This window comes from Podarcis vaucheri (assembly GCF_965113315.1).
Source record: "Podarcis vaucheri genome assembly, chromosome: 16".
NCBI lineage: Eukaryota > Metazoa > Chordata > Lepidosauria > Squamata > Lacertidae > Podarcis > Podarcis vaucheri.
Window position 1 is genome coordinate 43,650,943 of NC_138754.1, and position 17,849 is coordinate 43,668,791.

Genomic DNA, 17,849 nt, shown 5'->3' on the forward strand with positions numbered 1-17,849 from the left:
CTTCCCCTTATGAGGACCTGGCATTAGTGACAAGCCCAGTCAAAATCCCTGGAAGTCAGAGGGTGGAGGTGGGGGACCCCACAGTGGTGTTTTGCTTGAATACCTTTGAAACCACATAGCCAAAGAATGGGGAAAGGAGACTCACTCGTCCTGCAGTAAGGATAGGCATTCCAGGCCTTTTCATGGAATACCAACGAACCTTCTGGAGCAAACATCCGCACAAACCCAGGTACTTTGCTGCAACAAACCAAAGTGGGATGTCAGATGTGAGCCTTGCCAAGTGAAGTATGGTCCAGGCACCTGCTCCAAGAGGCATCCCTTACACAAACACATTCTATGGCATGCAAAGCCTCAGCAATGGCAAATACAGTTGTACTAAAGTCAGGGGCTCAGCTCTGCCTCTTTCCAAGAGTGTCGCATTGCCAACAAGGTCGGAGGGAGGGAGGTATGGTGGACAAGGAAAGGTCATCAAGTCCGAAGGAGGATGTCTCTCCAGCCCACCCCAGCTGCTGATATCGGTCGTGCCCTCAAGAGTGGAAGCTGAGGGGGGCACTCAGAAAGGGAAGCTCCTGTAGCCCCCAGGCTGCCTATCAGGGATTAAGGCTGAGTCACCCCACTCTTTCAGGCACACCTCTCTGCAAGCAGCCCCTTCTCTTACCTCTTCAGATGGTAAATCTTGTGCGTATACTGTCCTTTTTCGCCATCCTTCTCATAAGGCTCGTTGGTTAAGACTTGGATCCCTTCACCACCACCAGTTTCATTTTTACTGGCTTCAGCCACAGAATAAAGTTGTCCAACTTGATACTAAGGGGGGGGGGGAGGAGAAAGGAATGTTAAGATTCTTTTTTTGTAAAGTGCCTCGTATCTTTCAGCAGCCCACCACACATAACTGTGATATTTATGGAACGGCTGGGAAAGCCCAGCATAAGGGAAACCCCACAAGAGTTCCCCTTGCTGTTGTCCCCACAATGCTCTGTTCTTTGGCCAATAAAACCCCATGCTCCAATGCGGCCAGAGGTTCTCCTGGCACCCCACATACAGGACTTCCATTCACCAAGAGATCCCTGCTAAGGCGCAAGAGAAAACTGTTTCCCAAGACGGCTTACACTCGTTCTTAAGAACATTTTACAACATGTCTAATTTTTAAAAAAGCAAAACAATTCCCAATAAAGATCAATGAACATGTTAGTTTAAAGCTTCAGCTAAAGGCAGGTTAAAATATCATGTTTAAAGCCCACTTAGAAGCAGTCAGGGAAGAAGTCAGAGACAGACCTCCTTCTGGGAGGGAGGGACATGCACAGATCTGTAGCCTCCACTGAAAAGGACTCTGTCTTTTGTATCCACCAATGGTAACCGACCTAGTAGCAGAGCCTCTGTGATGGTGCTTGGCACCTGGGCAGGTGAGCCTTAAGCACTCTGGCCCCAAGGCATTCAGGGAGAAATGGGGCCCAAGGGTGGCACTGACAGCCAGTCATTTTTTAAAGGGCCACACCCCAGTGGCAGACACAGCCAATATAAATGCATATACACACACAAATATATAAATTCACCAGTCATGCAGGAGCAAAGCACCCACTCCCAACCCCACCGAGAATTTCTAGCCCACCCCAATCCAGCACTTGGGTATGTCTGGAAACGCTGCCTTTTGTTTTGTAAATCATTCTGTGCAAATTAAAAAGAAGCCTTTCTCCACACACCCACTTAAGAGATGAGGTGGCTAGCAATACTGCATTTCACTATTATCAAGAAGACAGAGGACTATTTCTACTCTGAGTATAAAGCTGGCATTTGCCAGCCACTTCCTATGATATGGTTGGCTAAATCTGGCCCACAGGCTGCAGGACTGGCACTCTTGGCTTGCAGCTTTAAGGGTCAATTTATCACAGAGGAAAGCAGGTAGCCAAAGTATCTGACACAGAACCAGTTTCATGTCCTCTGAACACAAACATCCAGGCAGCTGAACCATCTTCAAAGGCAGATAAATGTTTGCCTGCCGAACTGCCTTGCCCATCCAAGCACAGGGCCAGGAGGAACCCCAGCCCCTTTTCACGCCCTCATCTTCCTGGGCTGAAGGGGAGTTGAGAGCTGGCTGGAAACTCATATCTTCACCAGTAACCAGAGTCACACAATCCCAAATAACAAGGAAGCAGCTGCCAGGCCCTTGTGAGCAGCAAAGGATTGGTGACACTTCTCTGGGCGGTGACAGCCGATCCATTTTCGGAAGGATGGGGCAACCATTGCCAGGAAAAGCAGCAGGCAGCTTCTAACTTGATTCAATCGAAATAAAAATTTGATCACCAGGGGAACGGGGCAGGGACACACGTACCTCTTGGACAGAGCAGGGCAGGACCACGCGGCTGAAAGACAAAAGAGAAGAGGCCATGCATGTAAGACAACTTCGAAAGAGGGCTGGCAAGAGGAAGAGTCCACAACAGTACAAGGCTGGCTAAGGATTTATGTTTGCAGATAAAACAGTTTCTTGGTGCAAGGGGTGGAACAGTTTCACTCAACTACAAGAAAGCTCAAATCCTGCCCTGAAAACAAACAAGAATTGGCTAATAAGCTTTGCAGTGTTTTTTGTTCTAGAAAAGGGCTATCCAACTTTTCATACCAAGTGGGCTGCAAGAGGACTTTGACACAGAACCTGTGGGCCATATACTGAATTAAATTTTCATACTGTAAATTAAAGTGTTCAATATATTTAATATATACTATTAATATAGTTAATTAAAGGTAAAGGGATCCATGACTGTTAGGTCCAGTCGCGGACTCTGGGGTTGCGGCGCTCATCTCGCTTTACTGGCCGAGGGAGCCGGCGTTTGTCCGCAGACAGCTTCTGGGTCATGTGGCCAGCAATTACTAAGCCGCTTCTGGCGAACCAGAGCAGCACATGGAAACACCGTTTACCTTCCTGCCAGAGCAGCACCTATTTATCTACTTGCACTGTGTGCTTTCAAACTGCTAGGTCGGCAGGAGCAGGGACCGAGCAACGGGAGTTCACCCTGTCATGGGGATTCGAACCGTCAACCTTCTGATTGGCAAGTCCTAGGCTCTGTGGTTTAACCCACAGTGCCACCCGCGTCCCAATATAGTTAATTATATATACAGATATATACATATAAGTAAATATGCAATTTTATGGGGGTGCTGTTTTTCTCACACGTCCAAGAAAGAGATAAGCAGCAGGGTTGTGGGGAAAGACTCCCCTGGCTCCTTTTCCCTTCAGCCCTTTTCAGCTTAATTTGCCACTTCAGTCCCCCCACCCTCTGATTTCCAGGGATTTTGACTGGGCTTGTCACTAATGCCAGGTCCTCATAAGGGGACACCCCTTCAGAGAACTGCAAGAATATGGGCGATCTTCTTTCCTGGGTTTTTCTCCCTTCCCCTCCACCAGAGGCAACACTGGATCTGATTGCCTGGGCATAGTCGGCCAATTGGTGTCAAAGAAGGATAGAACTTTCTTTATGTACGCAACAACGGCAGCAAGAATACTTATCGCAAAGCACTGGAAGACACAAGATTTGCCCACTTTGGAAGAATGACAGACGCAACTGATAGACTATATGGAATTGGCTGAAATGACTGGCAGAATCCGAGACCTGGGAGAAGAGACGGTGGAAGAGGACTGGAAAAAATTTAAAGACTATTTACAGAAACGTTATAAATTGTATGAATGTTAGGAGTATGCACAAATGAGAGCAACACGGCAGCAGTAAATCTAATGTAAGACATATGAGAATAGGCGATGTTTAGAGAAATTGTGAAATCTGAAATAAATATTTTATAAAAAAAATAGAATTTACTAGCTCAGATTCGAGTCGAGAAGTTTCTATTGCAAAACCCTTTTGTTTATCAGATTTGAATTTTTCATATACCTAATAGTATTGGAAGCAATCTGCAAGGAACTCTCTTATTTCCTCAAAACTTTTTAGTTTTAGTTGGTTATCTGGTGTTTTGTATTTTGGCCAAATTTCCTGGGTATTTTTCCTTTTCACCGCAAAGGTTTCTATTGGGGAAGTCCACCACGGGACTTTGGGCTCCAACAGGTCTTTATATTTCTCCCAGACTGCACTTCCCTGCTGTCCCGGATATTTCCCTATAGGCTGTCGTCTTGCGAAGCAAGCCCATAGGGAAATTCGTCTTACGAAGCGCCTCCAAAATGGAAAACCCTTTCGTCTAGCGGGTTTTCCGTCTTGCGAGGCGTTCGTCTTGCGAGGTACCACTGTATCAGTGAAAAGAACTCACTCTGAAACTCACTTACAGGTGGTACCTAAAACCACGAATACGCCCCGGAGCCTCACCAAAATGCTGGAGAGGATGCACCTCCACAGGCACATACCTCCACACGTGATGGGAATGTCCTAAAATCCAACTCTTATGGACATCAATCATACAAGAAATATGCAAAATAACTAAGCAAGTATTACAAGTCACCCCAGAACTGGCCCTACTAAACATCTTCCAAGACAATGCCCACTCACATCACAAGGAGCTCATAACCCACCTACTCTCAGCAGCCAGAAGCATCAAACCCTGACACTGGAGAGACCTGTCAGAAGTAATGGTATCAAATAGTATGCAAAACAGTCTTATTAGAAAAACTAACCAACAAACTGAAACTGCCACAGGGACAAATCGAAGAAGACGTCTTCACCCTGGCATAGTTACCCTTTATCACATACACAACAAGATAACAGCAAGAACCCACCAACAGCATACAAATCAGTCTGGCTAACCTGATCCAAACCACACACACACACACACACCCCACTCTCACACACACAAAAACAGATTTCACTACAGTCAATCAAAGACAACCACACCCTGGGCCACCCCTAAACTCTCTCACCACAAGCGAATAGTAAAGAGAACCCACACAACTGATGCTGACACAAAACCCCCACATTCACTAAGTAGAATACAGTGGTACCTCTGGATACGAATGTGATCCGTTCCGGAGCCCCGTTCGCATCCTGAAGCGAATGCAGCCCGCGTCTGCTTGGGTCGCGATTCGCTGCTTCCGCGCATGACGCCTGCGCATGTGCAAGCGGCGAAACCCGGAAGTAGCGCATTCCATTACTTCTGGGTCGCCGCGGAGCGCAACCCGAAAAAGCTCAGCCCGAAAAAGCTCAACCCGAAGCTACTTCGACCTGAGGTATGACTGTAGAAGCATCGCCACCCAACCCCCATTCCCCCTCCACCTCTTTCCCCCTCCCCCCACGCATCATTGAACAGCAGAGACTAAAAAAAACAACTCCTAGCTAAAGTAATAGGTTCAGCAGGGCGCAAAGCTCTCTCCTGCACAGATCCAGACACTGGATTGCATCAATGAACTTAGTGAAGCATGCCTAAGGGCTCATTTCTTCAGTATCACTGATTAAACCTAGATGATAACTTCACATTTCACCACTGGGGTTTGGAATCAACTATCATCCCTGTGGATAAACCTTTCCACAAAAGTGTTTGTGACTGCAACCCTGTAATGAAGTTTGGCTCCAATACAAAACATTCAGGTACATTACAGGAATTCTATAACGCAAGTGCTGCCCAGTCAATAGCACAAGATGCTCACTGGATCCCGTATTCCCTGAAATAAAACAGGAACAACCCAAAGCAGCTCACTCTACAGGATAATGTGTCCAGCAAGGCTCAGAAGGATCTAAATTCTGCTTAACTTTATGTATCCCACTCAACATACGTTTCAAAATGGGTCTTAAACGCCCTCCCCAATTCCTTATGAGTGAGCAAAGCTCCACATGGATAGGAAAATAATATTCCTGCCTCCAGACAGAAAGTTCGCGTTTCTTCTAGTTAAATGCCATCTGACATTGTCTGGAACTGAAGCTGTTGCTTTTCTTAGGGGAACTGGCATCAATCCCATCCCCGCCAGGAGTGGAGGCGACTTGCCCTCCCAGCGATCTCCCCCTTCTGCTCGACCGAGTTTCTCTCTCACGGAGAAGCTAGCAAAATACAAGTCGGCCCGGCCTGGACTTCAAGACTAGCGCTCCCCCCCCCCCACCGCGCAGAAGCCACCGAGAAGCGCAGGAGGCGCCCCAGGGCCGGCCGCCGCCGCCGCCTCCCTCCGTCCGGCTCCCCTGAGCGCCTCGGGGCTTCGTCGGGCGGGGGCGGCGCTGGGGGGGCCAGGACGGAGGAAGGACCCCTCCCCTCCCCCTCCCCGCTCCGGCCACTCACAATTCCTTGATGAGCACCATCTTCCCCCGCAGACAGGAGGCCAACGCGCAGGCGCGACCGGCGCCTCCTGCCCATAGCGCACCGCGCACCTTCCGGGAGCTGCTCCCCGCCCCGAACGAAGAGAGCAGCCAATCGCCGTCGTGACCTTGCTCCAATAGGAGCGGGACTTGGGAAGGCACGACGGCCGGGAGCGTCCGCCCGCCCCACAGCGTCCAGACGCATTCGCTCATTGGCGGAGCGCGCGAGCGGACGGGCCGTAGTCTCCAGCCAATGACAAGGGCGCCCCGGTTCTAGCCAACCAGCGCCACCCGGCGCCCGGAGGCCGGGCGGGGAGCGGAGCGCGGCCGGAAGTGACTCGCAGCAAGCCGAGGCGGACATCCGGCCGCCCAAGGGAGCGGCTTCCGGGCCCGTCTGCGGAGCTCGCTTCTGGCGCGTCCGGGCCAGCCCTGCCGGGGCGCCGGGGAGGAGGCGGCTGGAGGCCCGGGCGGCGCTGAGCCCCTCCCCGCCCTCGCTTCCTCCCAGCGAGCGGAGCCCTCCGGCGGTGGGCGGAGAACGGGACCGCGGATGGAAATCATAATAATGATAATAATAATTAGTAGTACAGTGGTGCCTCGCAAGACGAAATTAATTCGTTCCGCAATTCTCTTCGTCTTGCGGGTTTTTCGTCTTGCGATGCACGGTTTCCCATAGGAATGCATTGAAAATCAATTAATGCGTTCCTAGGGAAACCACCTTCAGGCCAGGTCCGGGGACAGTCTGTCCCCGGACCTCTTCTGAAGGTTGGGGGGGGGGACAAGGGCTTTTCTTCCCACCCCCAGCATTTTAAAAAACCCCGGGACAGCGGAGGACTTCTCCGCTGTCCGGGCGATCTTAAAATGCTGGCGGGCGGCATTTTAAAATCGCCCCGGACAGCGGAGGACTTCTCCGCTGTCGGGGCGATTTAAAAGCCCCTGGGAAGGCAGGCAGGGGGGACAAAGACTTTCGCCCCCTGCCCGCCTTCAGAAGGTGTTCCCACCCCCCACCCCCGCCCGGCTTCGCAGCAGCGCTACGAAGCCCGGCAGCTGGGGCAGCTGTTCCCGCCCCCCTCCCCCCTTCGGAACATCGTTCCGAAGTGGGGCGGCTGGGGCAGCTGTTGCCACCCCCCCTCCCCACTTCGGAACATCGTTCCGAAGTGGGGCGGCTGGGGCAGCTGTTCCCGCCCCACCTCCCCACTTCGGAACATCGTTCCGAAGTGGGGCGGATGGGGCAGATGTTCCCGCCCCACCTCCCCACTTCGGAACATCGTTCCGAAGTGGGGCGGCTGGGGCAGATGTTCCCGCCCCCCGCTTCGGAACAGCGTTTTAAAATGCTGGGGGTCGGCAGCGAACGCTCCCGACCCCCAGCATTTTAAAATCTCCCTGGGACAGAGACTTCTCTGCTGTCCCTTGGAGATTTTAAAATGCTGGGGGTCGGCAGCGAACGCTTCGCTCCCGCCCGCCAGCATTTTAAGATCGCCCGGGGCAGGCGGGGGGGGAAGGCAGGCGGGGGAGCAAAGACTTTTGCCCCCCGCCGGCCTTCAGAAGAGGTCCTCTTCTGAAGGCCGGCTGTGGGCGAAAGTCTTTGCTCCCGACCGCCAGCATTTCCCTATGGGCTTTCGTCTTGCGATGCAAGCCCATAGGGAAATTCGTCTTGCGAAGCGCCTCCAAAACAGAAAACCCTTTCGTCTTGCGGGTTTTCCGTCTTGCGAGGCATTCGTCTTGCGGGGTACCACTGTAGTTGTAATGGTTTCTGTGATTTACACGAAGCAGCTTTGGCGCTTCCGAGTCTTTGCTGCCTTGGCCTCCTGCCTGGACACCTCCGCTGGCTAAAGCTGAGAACACGCCGGTTGTCGGTCGACTCCCCGCCTGGGACGGCTGCCTATTCCTGCACTGCAGGAGGCTGGACTAGAGATCCTTGGGCTCCCTTCCAGCTCTACCGTTCTTTGCTTCTATGCCGCGAGTCCCTTCAGAGACGCTTCATAAAGACCTTTGCCAAGCCAAAGGGCGCTGAGCATCGCCCCACAAACAAGCGACACACACTCGAAATATATAGGCCACTCATGGAGAATATATAGGCCCAAAGAACAACCCCACATTTTTATAGCATAACTAAACAGGGCTCTCTGATTACCCGCAGAATACTGATCTGTGGGATTAGGACTGAGAAATGCAGAGTCCTCCTTCCTCGCTTGTTGCTGTTTAGTCGTGTCCGACTCTTCGTGACCCCCTGGACCAGAGCACGCCAGGCACTTCTGTCTTCCACTGCCTCCCGCAGTTTGGTCAAACTCATGCTGGTAGCTTCGAGAACACTGTCCAGCCATCTCGTCCTCCGTCGTCCCCTTCTCCTTGCGCCCTTCATCTTTCCCAACATCAGGGTCTTTTCCAGGGAGTCTTCTCTTCTCAGGAGGTGGCCAAAGTCTTGGAGCCTCAGCTTCACGATCTGTCCTTCCAGTGAGCACTCAGGGCTGATTTCCTTCAGAATGGAGAGGTTGGATCTTCTTGCAGTCCATGGGACTCTCCAGAGTCTCCTCCAGCACCATAATTCAAAAGCATCAATTCTTCAGCAATCAGCCTTCTTTATGGTCCAGCTCTCACTTCCATACATCACTACTGGGAAAACCATGGCTTTTACTATACGGACCTTTGTTGGCAAGATGATGTCTCTGCTTTTTAAGATGCTGTCTAGGTTTGTCATTGCTTTTCTCCCCAGAAGCAGGCGTCTTTTAATTTCGTGGCTGCTGGCACCATCTGCCGTGATCATGGAGCCCAAGAAAGTAAAATCTCTCACTGCCTCCATTTCTTCCCCTTCTATTTGCCAGGAGGTGATGGGCCCGGTGGCCATGATCTTCATTTTTTTGATGTTGAGCTTCAGACCATATTTTGCGCTCTCCTCTCTCACCCTCATTAAGAGCTTCTTTAACTCCTCCTCACTTTCTGCCATCAAGGTTGTGTCATCTGCATATCTGAGGTTGTTGATATTTCTTCCGGCAATCTTAATTCCGGCTAGGGATTCATCCAGCCCAGCCTTTCGCCTGATGAATTCTGCATATAAGTTAAATAAGCAGGGAGACAATATACAGCCTTGCCGTACTCCTTTCCCAATTTGGAACCAATCAGTTGTTCCATATCCAGTTCTAACTGTAGCTTCTTGTCCCACATAGAGATTTCGCAGGAGACAGATGAGGTGGTCAGGCACTCCCATTTCTTTAAGAACTTGCCATACTTTGCTGTGGTCGACACAGTCAAAGGCTTTTGCATAGTCAATGAAACAGAAGTAGACGTCTTTCTGGAACTCTGTAGCTTTCTCCATATTCCAGCGTATGTTTGCAATTTGGTCTCTGGTTCCTCTGCCCCTTCAAAATCCAGCTTGGACTTCTGGGAGTTCTTGGTCCACATACTTCTTAAGCCTGCCTTGTAGAATTTTAAGCATAACCTTGCTAGCGTGTGAAATGAGTGCAATTTTGCGGTAGTTGGTGCATTCTTTGGAACTGCACTTCTTTGGGATTGGGATGTAGACTGATCTTCTCCAATCCTCTGGCCACTGCTGAGTTATCCAAACTTGCTGGCATATTGAGTGTAGCACCTTAACAGCATCATTGCTTAAAATTTTAAATAGTTCAGCTGGAATACCATCACTTCCACTGGCCTTGTTATTAGCAGTGCTTTCTAAGGCCCATTTGACTTCACTCTCCAGGATGTCTGGCTCAAGGTCAGCAACCACACTACCTGGGGTGTACGAGCCATCCATATCTTTCTGGTATAATTCCTCTTTGTATTCTTGCCACCTCTTCTTGATGTCTTCTGCTTCTGTTAGGTCCTTACCACTTTGTCCTTTATTATGGTAATCTTTGTACAAAATGTTCCTTTCATATCTCCAATTTTCTTGAACAGATCTCTGGTTCTTCCCATTCTATTGTTTGCCTCTATTTCTTTGCATTGCTCGTTTAAGAAGGCCTTCTTATCTCTCCTTGCTATTTTTTGGAAATCTGCATTCAATTTCCTGTATCTTTTACTATCTCCCTTGCATTTTGCTTGCCTTCTCTTCCCTTCTATTTGTAAGGCCTCGATGGACAGCCACTTTGCTTTCTTGCATTTCCTTTTCGTTGGGATGGTTTTAGTTGCTGCCTCCTGTATAATATTGCGAGCGTCCATCCATAGTTCTTCAGGCATTCCGTCCACCAAATCTAAATCCTTAAACCTGTTCCTCACTTCCACTGTGTATTCATAAGGGATTTGATTTAGATTGTATCTTACCGGCACAGTGATTTTTCCTACTTTCTTCAGTTTAAGCTTGAAATTTGGTGTAAAAAGCTGGTGATCTGAGCCACAGTCATCTCCAAGTCTTGTTTTTGCTGGCTGTATAGAGCTTCTCCATTTTTGGCTCCAGAGAATATAATCAATCTGATTTCGATGCTGCCCATCTGGTGATGTCCATGTGTAGAGTCGTCTCTTGTGTTGTTGGAAAAGAGTGTTTGTGATGACCAGCTTGTTCTCTTCACAGAACTCAATTAGCCTTTGCCCTGCTTCGTTTTGAACTCCAAACTTGCCAGTTGTTCCTTTTATCTCTTGATTCCCTACTTTACCATTCCAATCCCATATAATGAGCAGAACATCCTTCTTTGGTGTCATTTCTATAAGGTGTTGTAAGTCTTCATAGAATTGGTCAATTTCAGTTTCTTCAGCACCAGTAGTTGGTGCATAAACCTGGATTACTGTGATGTTAAAAGGTCTGCCTTGGATTCGTATCAAGATCATTCTATCATTTTTAAGATTGCATCCCAGTACAGCTTTCGCCACTCTTTTGTTGACTATGAGGACCATTCCTCCCTCGCAGGGGAATTCAAATAGGGACACGGTCCAAAGTAGCACAGGCTGCTCTGGCGCATGTGGCAGTGAGACAGTTTTGGACAGCACAGAAGAGGTAGAAGGGTAGTTATGTTGCTAACATATGAATGTATTTCAAAACAATACAAGGAAGACTCTCATCAGTTGTCCTACATTCCAACTACCCAAGCTCACAACAGTGGCAGAGAGTTGCTCTCCTGCCTTTAGCAGTCCTCAGAGGCAGGACCTCCATTAAAACAGCATTTTTTTACATAACTGGCAAATAAACCATTTTGCCCCTGAAGAACAGTAACGTGGATTGGTTTATTTGTTAGGGCAAATAAATCACTTGCAGCTTCCTCCTCTGCGGTCCTCTATCTCTCCCTGTTGATTTTTAGCCACCTCTGTCATGTTGTTGTGCAGAGCAGGAGAGCAGGTCTGGGATTTTTTTCAGCGCGGGGGTAATGGTGTCATCTGCTGGAGTGCCATGCTGCCTCGCAGACCCTCCTGGCTCTGTGAATCAGGTCTTGATGAGGCTTTTAAGCTTCACTATTGTTTATGGCTGATTAGCATGGAAGGAGGATGAGGAGCATGGATTTTTGAAAAATAAGTCATGTCTTTTTTTGGAAAAAAAAGATATTTATTAAAGTTTTTTTTAAATATAACAATGAAAAAAATAAAAAATAAAAAGAAACAAAATACAACATAAAAACAGTTAAAAAACAAATAATTTTCCATAACATATCTTCCTTATGCTTATTTCCCCAGACCTCATACCACCCTTCTTTGTATTCCACTTCAATTTGTTACTTCAGCAAATCCTTACCATTAAGCTTTTACCCATTTATAAACCTTATTTTCCGTATCTCCTAAAGCAGGGGTCTGCAACCTTTAAGACAAAAAGAGCCACTTGGACCCGTTTCCGAAGGAAAAAAAACTGGGAGCCGCAAAACTCGTCATTATAAAAATAACTTTTTTGTCACTTTTTTATTATTTCTTTGTTTGACCCCTCAGAATTACTCCTCCCCATAGAAATAAACGTTAAATTAACAAGTTGCCATTTTTTGTGTGTGTGTTCTTCACTTCCCTTCAAAACAGTGACCAGCGTACATGCCCCCTTTCAATGCAGTGACCAGTGTACATGCCCCTTACAATGTAGCGGGCGGGCGGGAAGGTGACGTCGGGACGGTGCGTGACTAACGCACGCGCCGCCCCCATGCGACGTCACAGCCAGTACAGCGCCCACCACAGTGGGGAGTGTCGGGGCGCACAATGCGCCTCCTCTCCTCGCTAGTATCTGCCCCGGAGCCGTGGCAAAGGTGTAAAAGAGCCACATGCGGCTCCGGAGCCGCGGGTTGCAGACCCCTGTCCTAAAGCATTACAGCTGGAAACCCCTTAGTTTCTATCCAACATCCTTCTAACATTCATTAATTTTACAATATTTCTGTAAATAGTCTTTAAATTTATTCCAGTCTTCTTTCACCAACTCTTCTCCCTGGTCTCGGATTCTGCCAGTCATTTCTGCCAATTCCATGTAGTCGATCACCTTCATCTACCATTCTTCCAGAGTGGGTAAATCTTGTGTCTTCCAATACTTTGCAATGAGTATTCTTGCTGCTGTTGTAGCATACATAAAAAAAGTTCTGTCCTTCTTTGGCACCAATTGGCCGACAATGCCCAGGAGAAAGGCCTCTGGTTTCTTCAGGAAGGTATATTTAAATACCTTTTTCAGTTCATTATAGATCATCTCCCAGAAAGCCTTAATCTTTGGGCATGTCCACCAAAGGTGAAAGAATGTACCTTCCGTTTCTTTACATTTCCAACATTTGTTATCGGGCAAATGATAGATTTTTGCAAGCTTGACTGCGGTCATGTACCACAGTCATTTTCATAATATTCTCTCTTAAGGCATTACATGCCGTAAACTTCATACCTGTGGTCCATAACTGTTCCCAGTCAGCAAACATAATATTATGTGCAACATCTTGTGCCCATTTAATCATAGGAGATTTCACCGTTTCATCCGGAGTATTCCATTTCAACAGCAAGTTATACATTCTTGACAGATTCTTAGTTTTGGGTTCTAACAGTTCATAGAATCATAGAGTTGGAAGAGACCACAAGGGCCATCGAGTCCAACCCCCTGCCAAGCAGGAAACACCATCAGAGCACTCCTGACATATGGTTGTCAAGCCTCTGCTTAAAGACCTCCAAAGGAGGAGACTCCACCACATTCCTTGGCAGTAAATTCCACTGTCGAACAGCTCTTACTGTCAGGAAGTTCTTCCTAATGTTTAGGTGGAATCTTCTTTCTTGTAGTTTGGATCCATTGCTCCGTGTCCGCTTCTCTGGAGCAGCAGAAAACAACCTTTCTCCCTCCTCTATATGACTTCCTTTTATATATTTGAACATGGCTATCATATCACCCCTTAACATGGTTAAATGAAAGCCCTGAGGGGATTCAACAGGATGTGTTACTGTACCACTATGCCGGTGTGAGACCACAGAAGAGCTAGCTTGGCACCTGAAAACACAAAAACGGTGGGGCTAAAAAGCAAACTGCATTTTTTTCAGTCAGTAGTGGACCTTCCTGCTAAATGTAAAGCGTACACCACTATTGAAAATGTTTCTCCCAGGAGCTAGAATGCCACAAGTAATTTAGTAACAAAATACAACAGGTGTTAATTTTATGTAATATCCTATATCCAGCTATCTGCACTGCTATACTTGCAAATGACCATAAGAGGCATGGCTTGCAAGTCCCTTTCAGGTTTGCATAAGTCCACACATCTGGTACGGTAGATACCAACAGTGGCGTAGCGTGGGTTGTCAGCACCCGGGGCAAGGCAAGTAATTTGCGCCCCCTAACCCGTGGATTTGCGCCCCCTAGCCCGTGGATTTGCACCCCCTAACCCCCAGATGTTGCGCCCGGTGCGGCCGGCCCCCCCCTGTACCCCCCACGCTACGCCACTGGATACCAAGTTATTATTTAGCGCATATCTATATAACACACGCGTACATTGTATTGGTCCGTGTTGCTCCCTCCTTTGCTGCCCTGCTCAACCCACCTTTTCCATTAGAGCCTATTCCCACTCACAGGGCACCCCTACCTTCACTGAGATTTAGGGTGCGGAGAAAAGATTTGCAAGTTCTTACAGAACTTTAATGCAAATCTATCTCTGAATGGGGGTCTGATACGGAAGGGGGGCATGTCTTCTTCACCTCCTTCGCTACAATATATCCATTTATTTCCAATTGTCAATGTCAAAAGGGACTAAAATCTATAAAATTAATAGAAAATCAACGTGCCAATTTGCTCAATTTCTCTAGGACTCCATGACACCTCCCCTGTCCTCCATAATCCCTCAAGCAAGGTGTCAAGACCCTAATCCTGTCAAATCACTCTGCCAAGCCTTTCCTCCAGGCAATGCCAGGTGGCAGGCTATGCATACATGGACCATTGTCTTCTCATCACCGGTACTCAGGATGTGCTTATCTGCGCATATCTCCAGCTCTGCATATTCCCCCTCCCTCCTCCATATGTTAATCCTGTGTGACCCAACCTCTTCTTAATGTATTCATGATGTAATCTGTGTAACCCAACCTCTTCTTAATGTATTCATGATGTAACTGGGATGTATTTTGCACTGTATTCTGGGACATGGAGGGAAGTTTCAAAAGTTCATGTCACCCCTTTCTCGCTGTTCAATCTCGTCTTGAACCTGTTGCGCAATAAACTTGGATCTTCTGCAGTTTGCTCCTGTCTCCGGCTGAGCTCATTTTCCTCCGCAGGGACCCACGGACTTCGTCCGACGAGCTGGGTGGCAGAGTAGCCCCGCACCCAGATTTTACCATAACAGGGTATGTGGGTGTTATACACATGATCGGAGCAGCTGGCTGCATTTTTGCATTCTCCATGGTTCTGTGGCTGCTGTGGGGGCCCTTCATTATGGCTCCTGCACTTAAGAATTTACCTCTGCTTCCCCAAAGCAGCTTCCCCCTGAAGGCCTTCTTATTCCCTGATGCTGCCTGAATTTTTTTGAGTTATGGGAAAAACACAAAGTGGTTTTGTTTGCATGTTCAAGTGGGGAAACAGTTGCTCCATTAGTGCAAAAGGGGACCCCTCTCTCCTTCCCTCTCTCTAGCACCCTTTCCGCCGCTCCAATAATTCTCTTTAAAGTTATTGGGAAGTGTATGCTTAATTATATTTGCATATGAAAAATAGGGTCTAATTAGTGTGATTGATTATTATTTTAACCTTAATGACATTTTGAGTATCTGTCCCTCCCTAATAGCAAAAGTATCACTAATAAATCATGGTCTTTGTATGGCGTCTATTGAGCTGCCTTATGAAATATATTTTATTAATATTCCAGAATGTATTGAATCTGAAACAAGTCAAACAACTGCTCATTTATTAAACCGTTTAAATGTCAGCATAATATTACAGGAAATATGTTCCTGTGAAAGACATCTGCAGGCCAAGCCGACTCAAAATATTAGTTATTTCACTCAAATATATGAAGGAAATAAAAATTCAATTATGTAATTTATGGCACTAAATAAATTTATATCGGCTAACATAAATGTTTTGAATTAGCAGGCGTACTTTTCTCGCAAAGTTTCCTGCCTTCCCTGAGAAGCTCAGCAGCTGAGACCCATTTGCACATCCCCCCCCCCTCCCAAGACAAGCGGCAAGCAAGGAGCGGAAGGAAGGAAGCGGCCAGAAGGAGCTGCTTGCACCATCAGCACGCAAATACACCTTACCAGAGAGGAACTTGGCTGGCAAAAGAGGATCCTCGGCCGTTGCCTTAAGACAGTTGCCTGCAGTTCATATGCAGCATTGGCATTTCAGCCCTAATTAGAAATTAGCATAGTCACATTGAGATGAATTGAATCAGACTAAAGATGATTAGCAAAGTAATGCAAGAAATCATTAAATTAAGCCAGTGTGCCAAGTCCACTGCTGATCTATCACAAATTTGGGCTCCTAATGAGCTATTAATTAATGGGTTGGGTCAAAATCATGTCATTCAGCCCAGGGAAGATACACACCCCCTCACTCCCCCCCCATGAGTGCTGAAGACAAATTTATCAGGGGTGAGTAAACAGACTGTGAAACCAACAGAATGCCAAGGTGGCAGGTTGCATTGCAGCAGTGATGAAGAGGAGGATTTGTCCTGAAATGTTTGTGGGATTGTTGGGGAAACAGCATAGAATCATAGAATTGTAGAGCTGGAAGGGACCACAAGAGTCATCTAGTCACCTGCAATGCAGGAATCTCAGCTAAAGCATCCGTGACAGATGGCCGTCCAACCTCTGCTTAAAAACTTCCAAGGAAGGAGGACCATTGCAAGATTGGAACTGGGAGCTTCCTGGCTCACAGCTTGGCTTTTTAACCTCAACTGGTCCTTCCCCTACATGACTGGCCTTTTGCATCTGTAGAGATTTTTCCACCATTCTCTCCCCACCCTGCAACTCTTTTGCCTCTCACAACTTTTGTCCCCAAAATCACTTGTGGAAAGCTAGAAGTAAGGCAATTGCATGGTGAAAGAATCCTTAGCTGATTAATCCCATGAGCTGGACTAATCAAGCAATCAAATCAAATTTTTATGAATGGGCAGAAACCATAGTTCTGAAGTCACCATCATAGTTTCTGTGCCTGTAGCTGATGTCTGCATCACAAGCATTGAGCCAAGCTAGAAGTGAGCAGCACACTGTTGGTAAGAGCTCTCCATCCATCCGCCCCCCCCTTTAAACCTTACCCAACACCCCCAAAGAGAAAAGGATGACAGAGAACCTTGGAACATCAAAGCCCTCCAGCACTGGACCACACATGTGCACTTGAGGGCATAAAGCTTGATGATTTAAAAAGAAACCAAATGTCAGGCTTACTGGAGGGACAGTGCTTTAAAATGTATAATAGCACATGGGTGTGTTACCCTCAAAAAATGTATTGTAGAGCTGGAAAAGGTTCAGAAAAGGGTAGCTGATATGCTCGAGGAACTAGAGCAGATCCCTTGCATGGCAAGGTTACAACATTTGGCCCTTTTAGTTTAGAAAAAGTAAATTGTGGGCATGACAGTGATGTAAAATGCTGCACAGAGTGGAGAATGTGAGCAGAGAAAAACCTTTCTCCACTTACTTGTAATGCTAGAACCCCAAGGAGTCATCCAATGGAGCAGAATCTTGGACAATTCAGGACAGGCAAGAAGAAGGACTTCTTCACACACGGCATCAATGAACCGTGGAATCCACTCCCACCAGAGGTCAGGGTGACTAGCAACTTGCACTGTGCAGGGAGCTGTCGGCAGCAGACTCCAAGTCTTCAGCCCCCTCTGGCCTCATCATGACCAAGTATAGTCACAGTCCAGCTGGAAATCGGCCGGTGTGGTTATGGGATGGGGGTGGGCATGTTGGCCTCGCCCTTATCAGAGGGGACCAGCAGCTATATCATTGGGAAGCTCAATAGCCCACAAAGGCTAGCAGATGGAAGCGTTTGCCACCTGGGAAGAAAGCAAAGTTCCTAAGGTTGGTCCCCAGCAGCAGCTCCAGGTAGAACAAGGAGAGACTCTTCCCTGAAACCCTAGAGAGCCATTGTTACCGGCCAGTGTCGGCAACACTAAGCTAAATGGACCTGTTTTCTGACTGGGCTGCCCACACTCTGCAAGCTGGCAGGTGGAAGATCAGGTGCCCTCCAAGGTCTGAAGAAGCACCTCAACTCAGGAGTGGCTGGAGGGGCCCAGACTCAAGATGGGTGGCAACAGAACTCCCCAGCAGCCTTTGTGAAATCTCTTGCTGCTGGCTTAAAAGGCA

The 17,849-nt window shown here is 47.8% G+C and overlaps 1 protein-coding gene across 1 annotated transcript in view; it reads right to left on the reverse strand.

Moving 5' to 3' along the window:
• PITPNB (phosphatidylinositol transfer protein beta) overlaps positions 1 to 6,282 on the reverse strand; it is a 28,806-nt gene extending 22,524 nt beyond the window's left edge. The window contains 5 exon segments of the mRNA XM_082203829.1: positions 146 to 237; positions 659 to 804; positions 2,327 to 2,357; positions 6,193 to 6,218; positions 6,220 to 6,282. Of these exon segments, the coding sequence (XP_082059955.1) occupies positions 146 to 237; positions 659 to 804; positions 2,327 to 2,357; positions 6,193 to 6,218; positions 6,220 to 6,267 (343 nt within the window). The 5' untranslated portion in view covers positions 6,268 to 6,282.
• Positions 6,283 to 17,849: the final 11,567 nt, after the last annotated feature.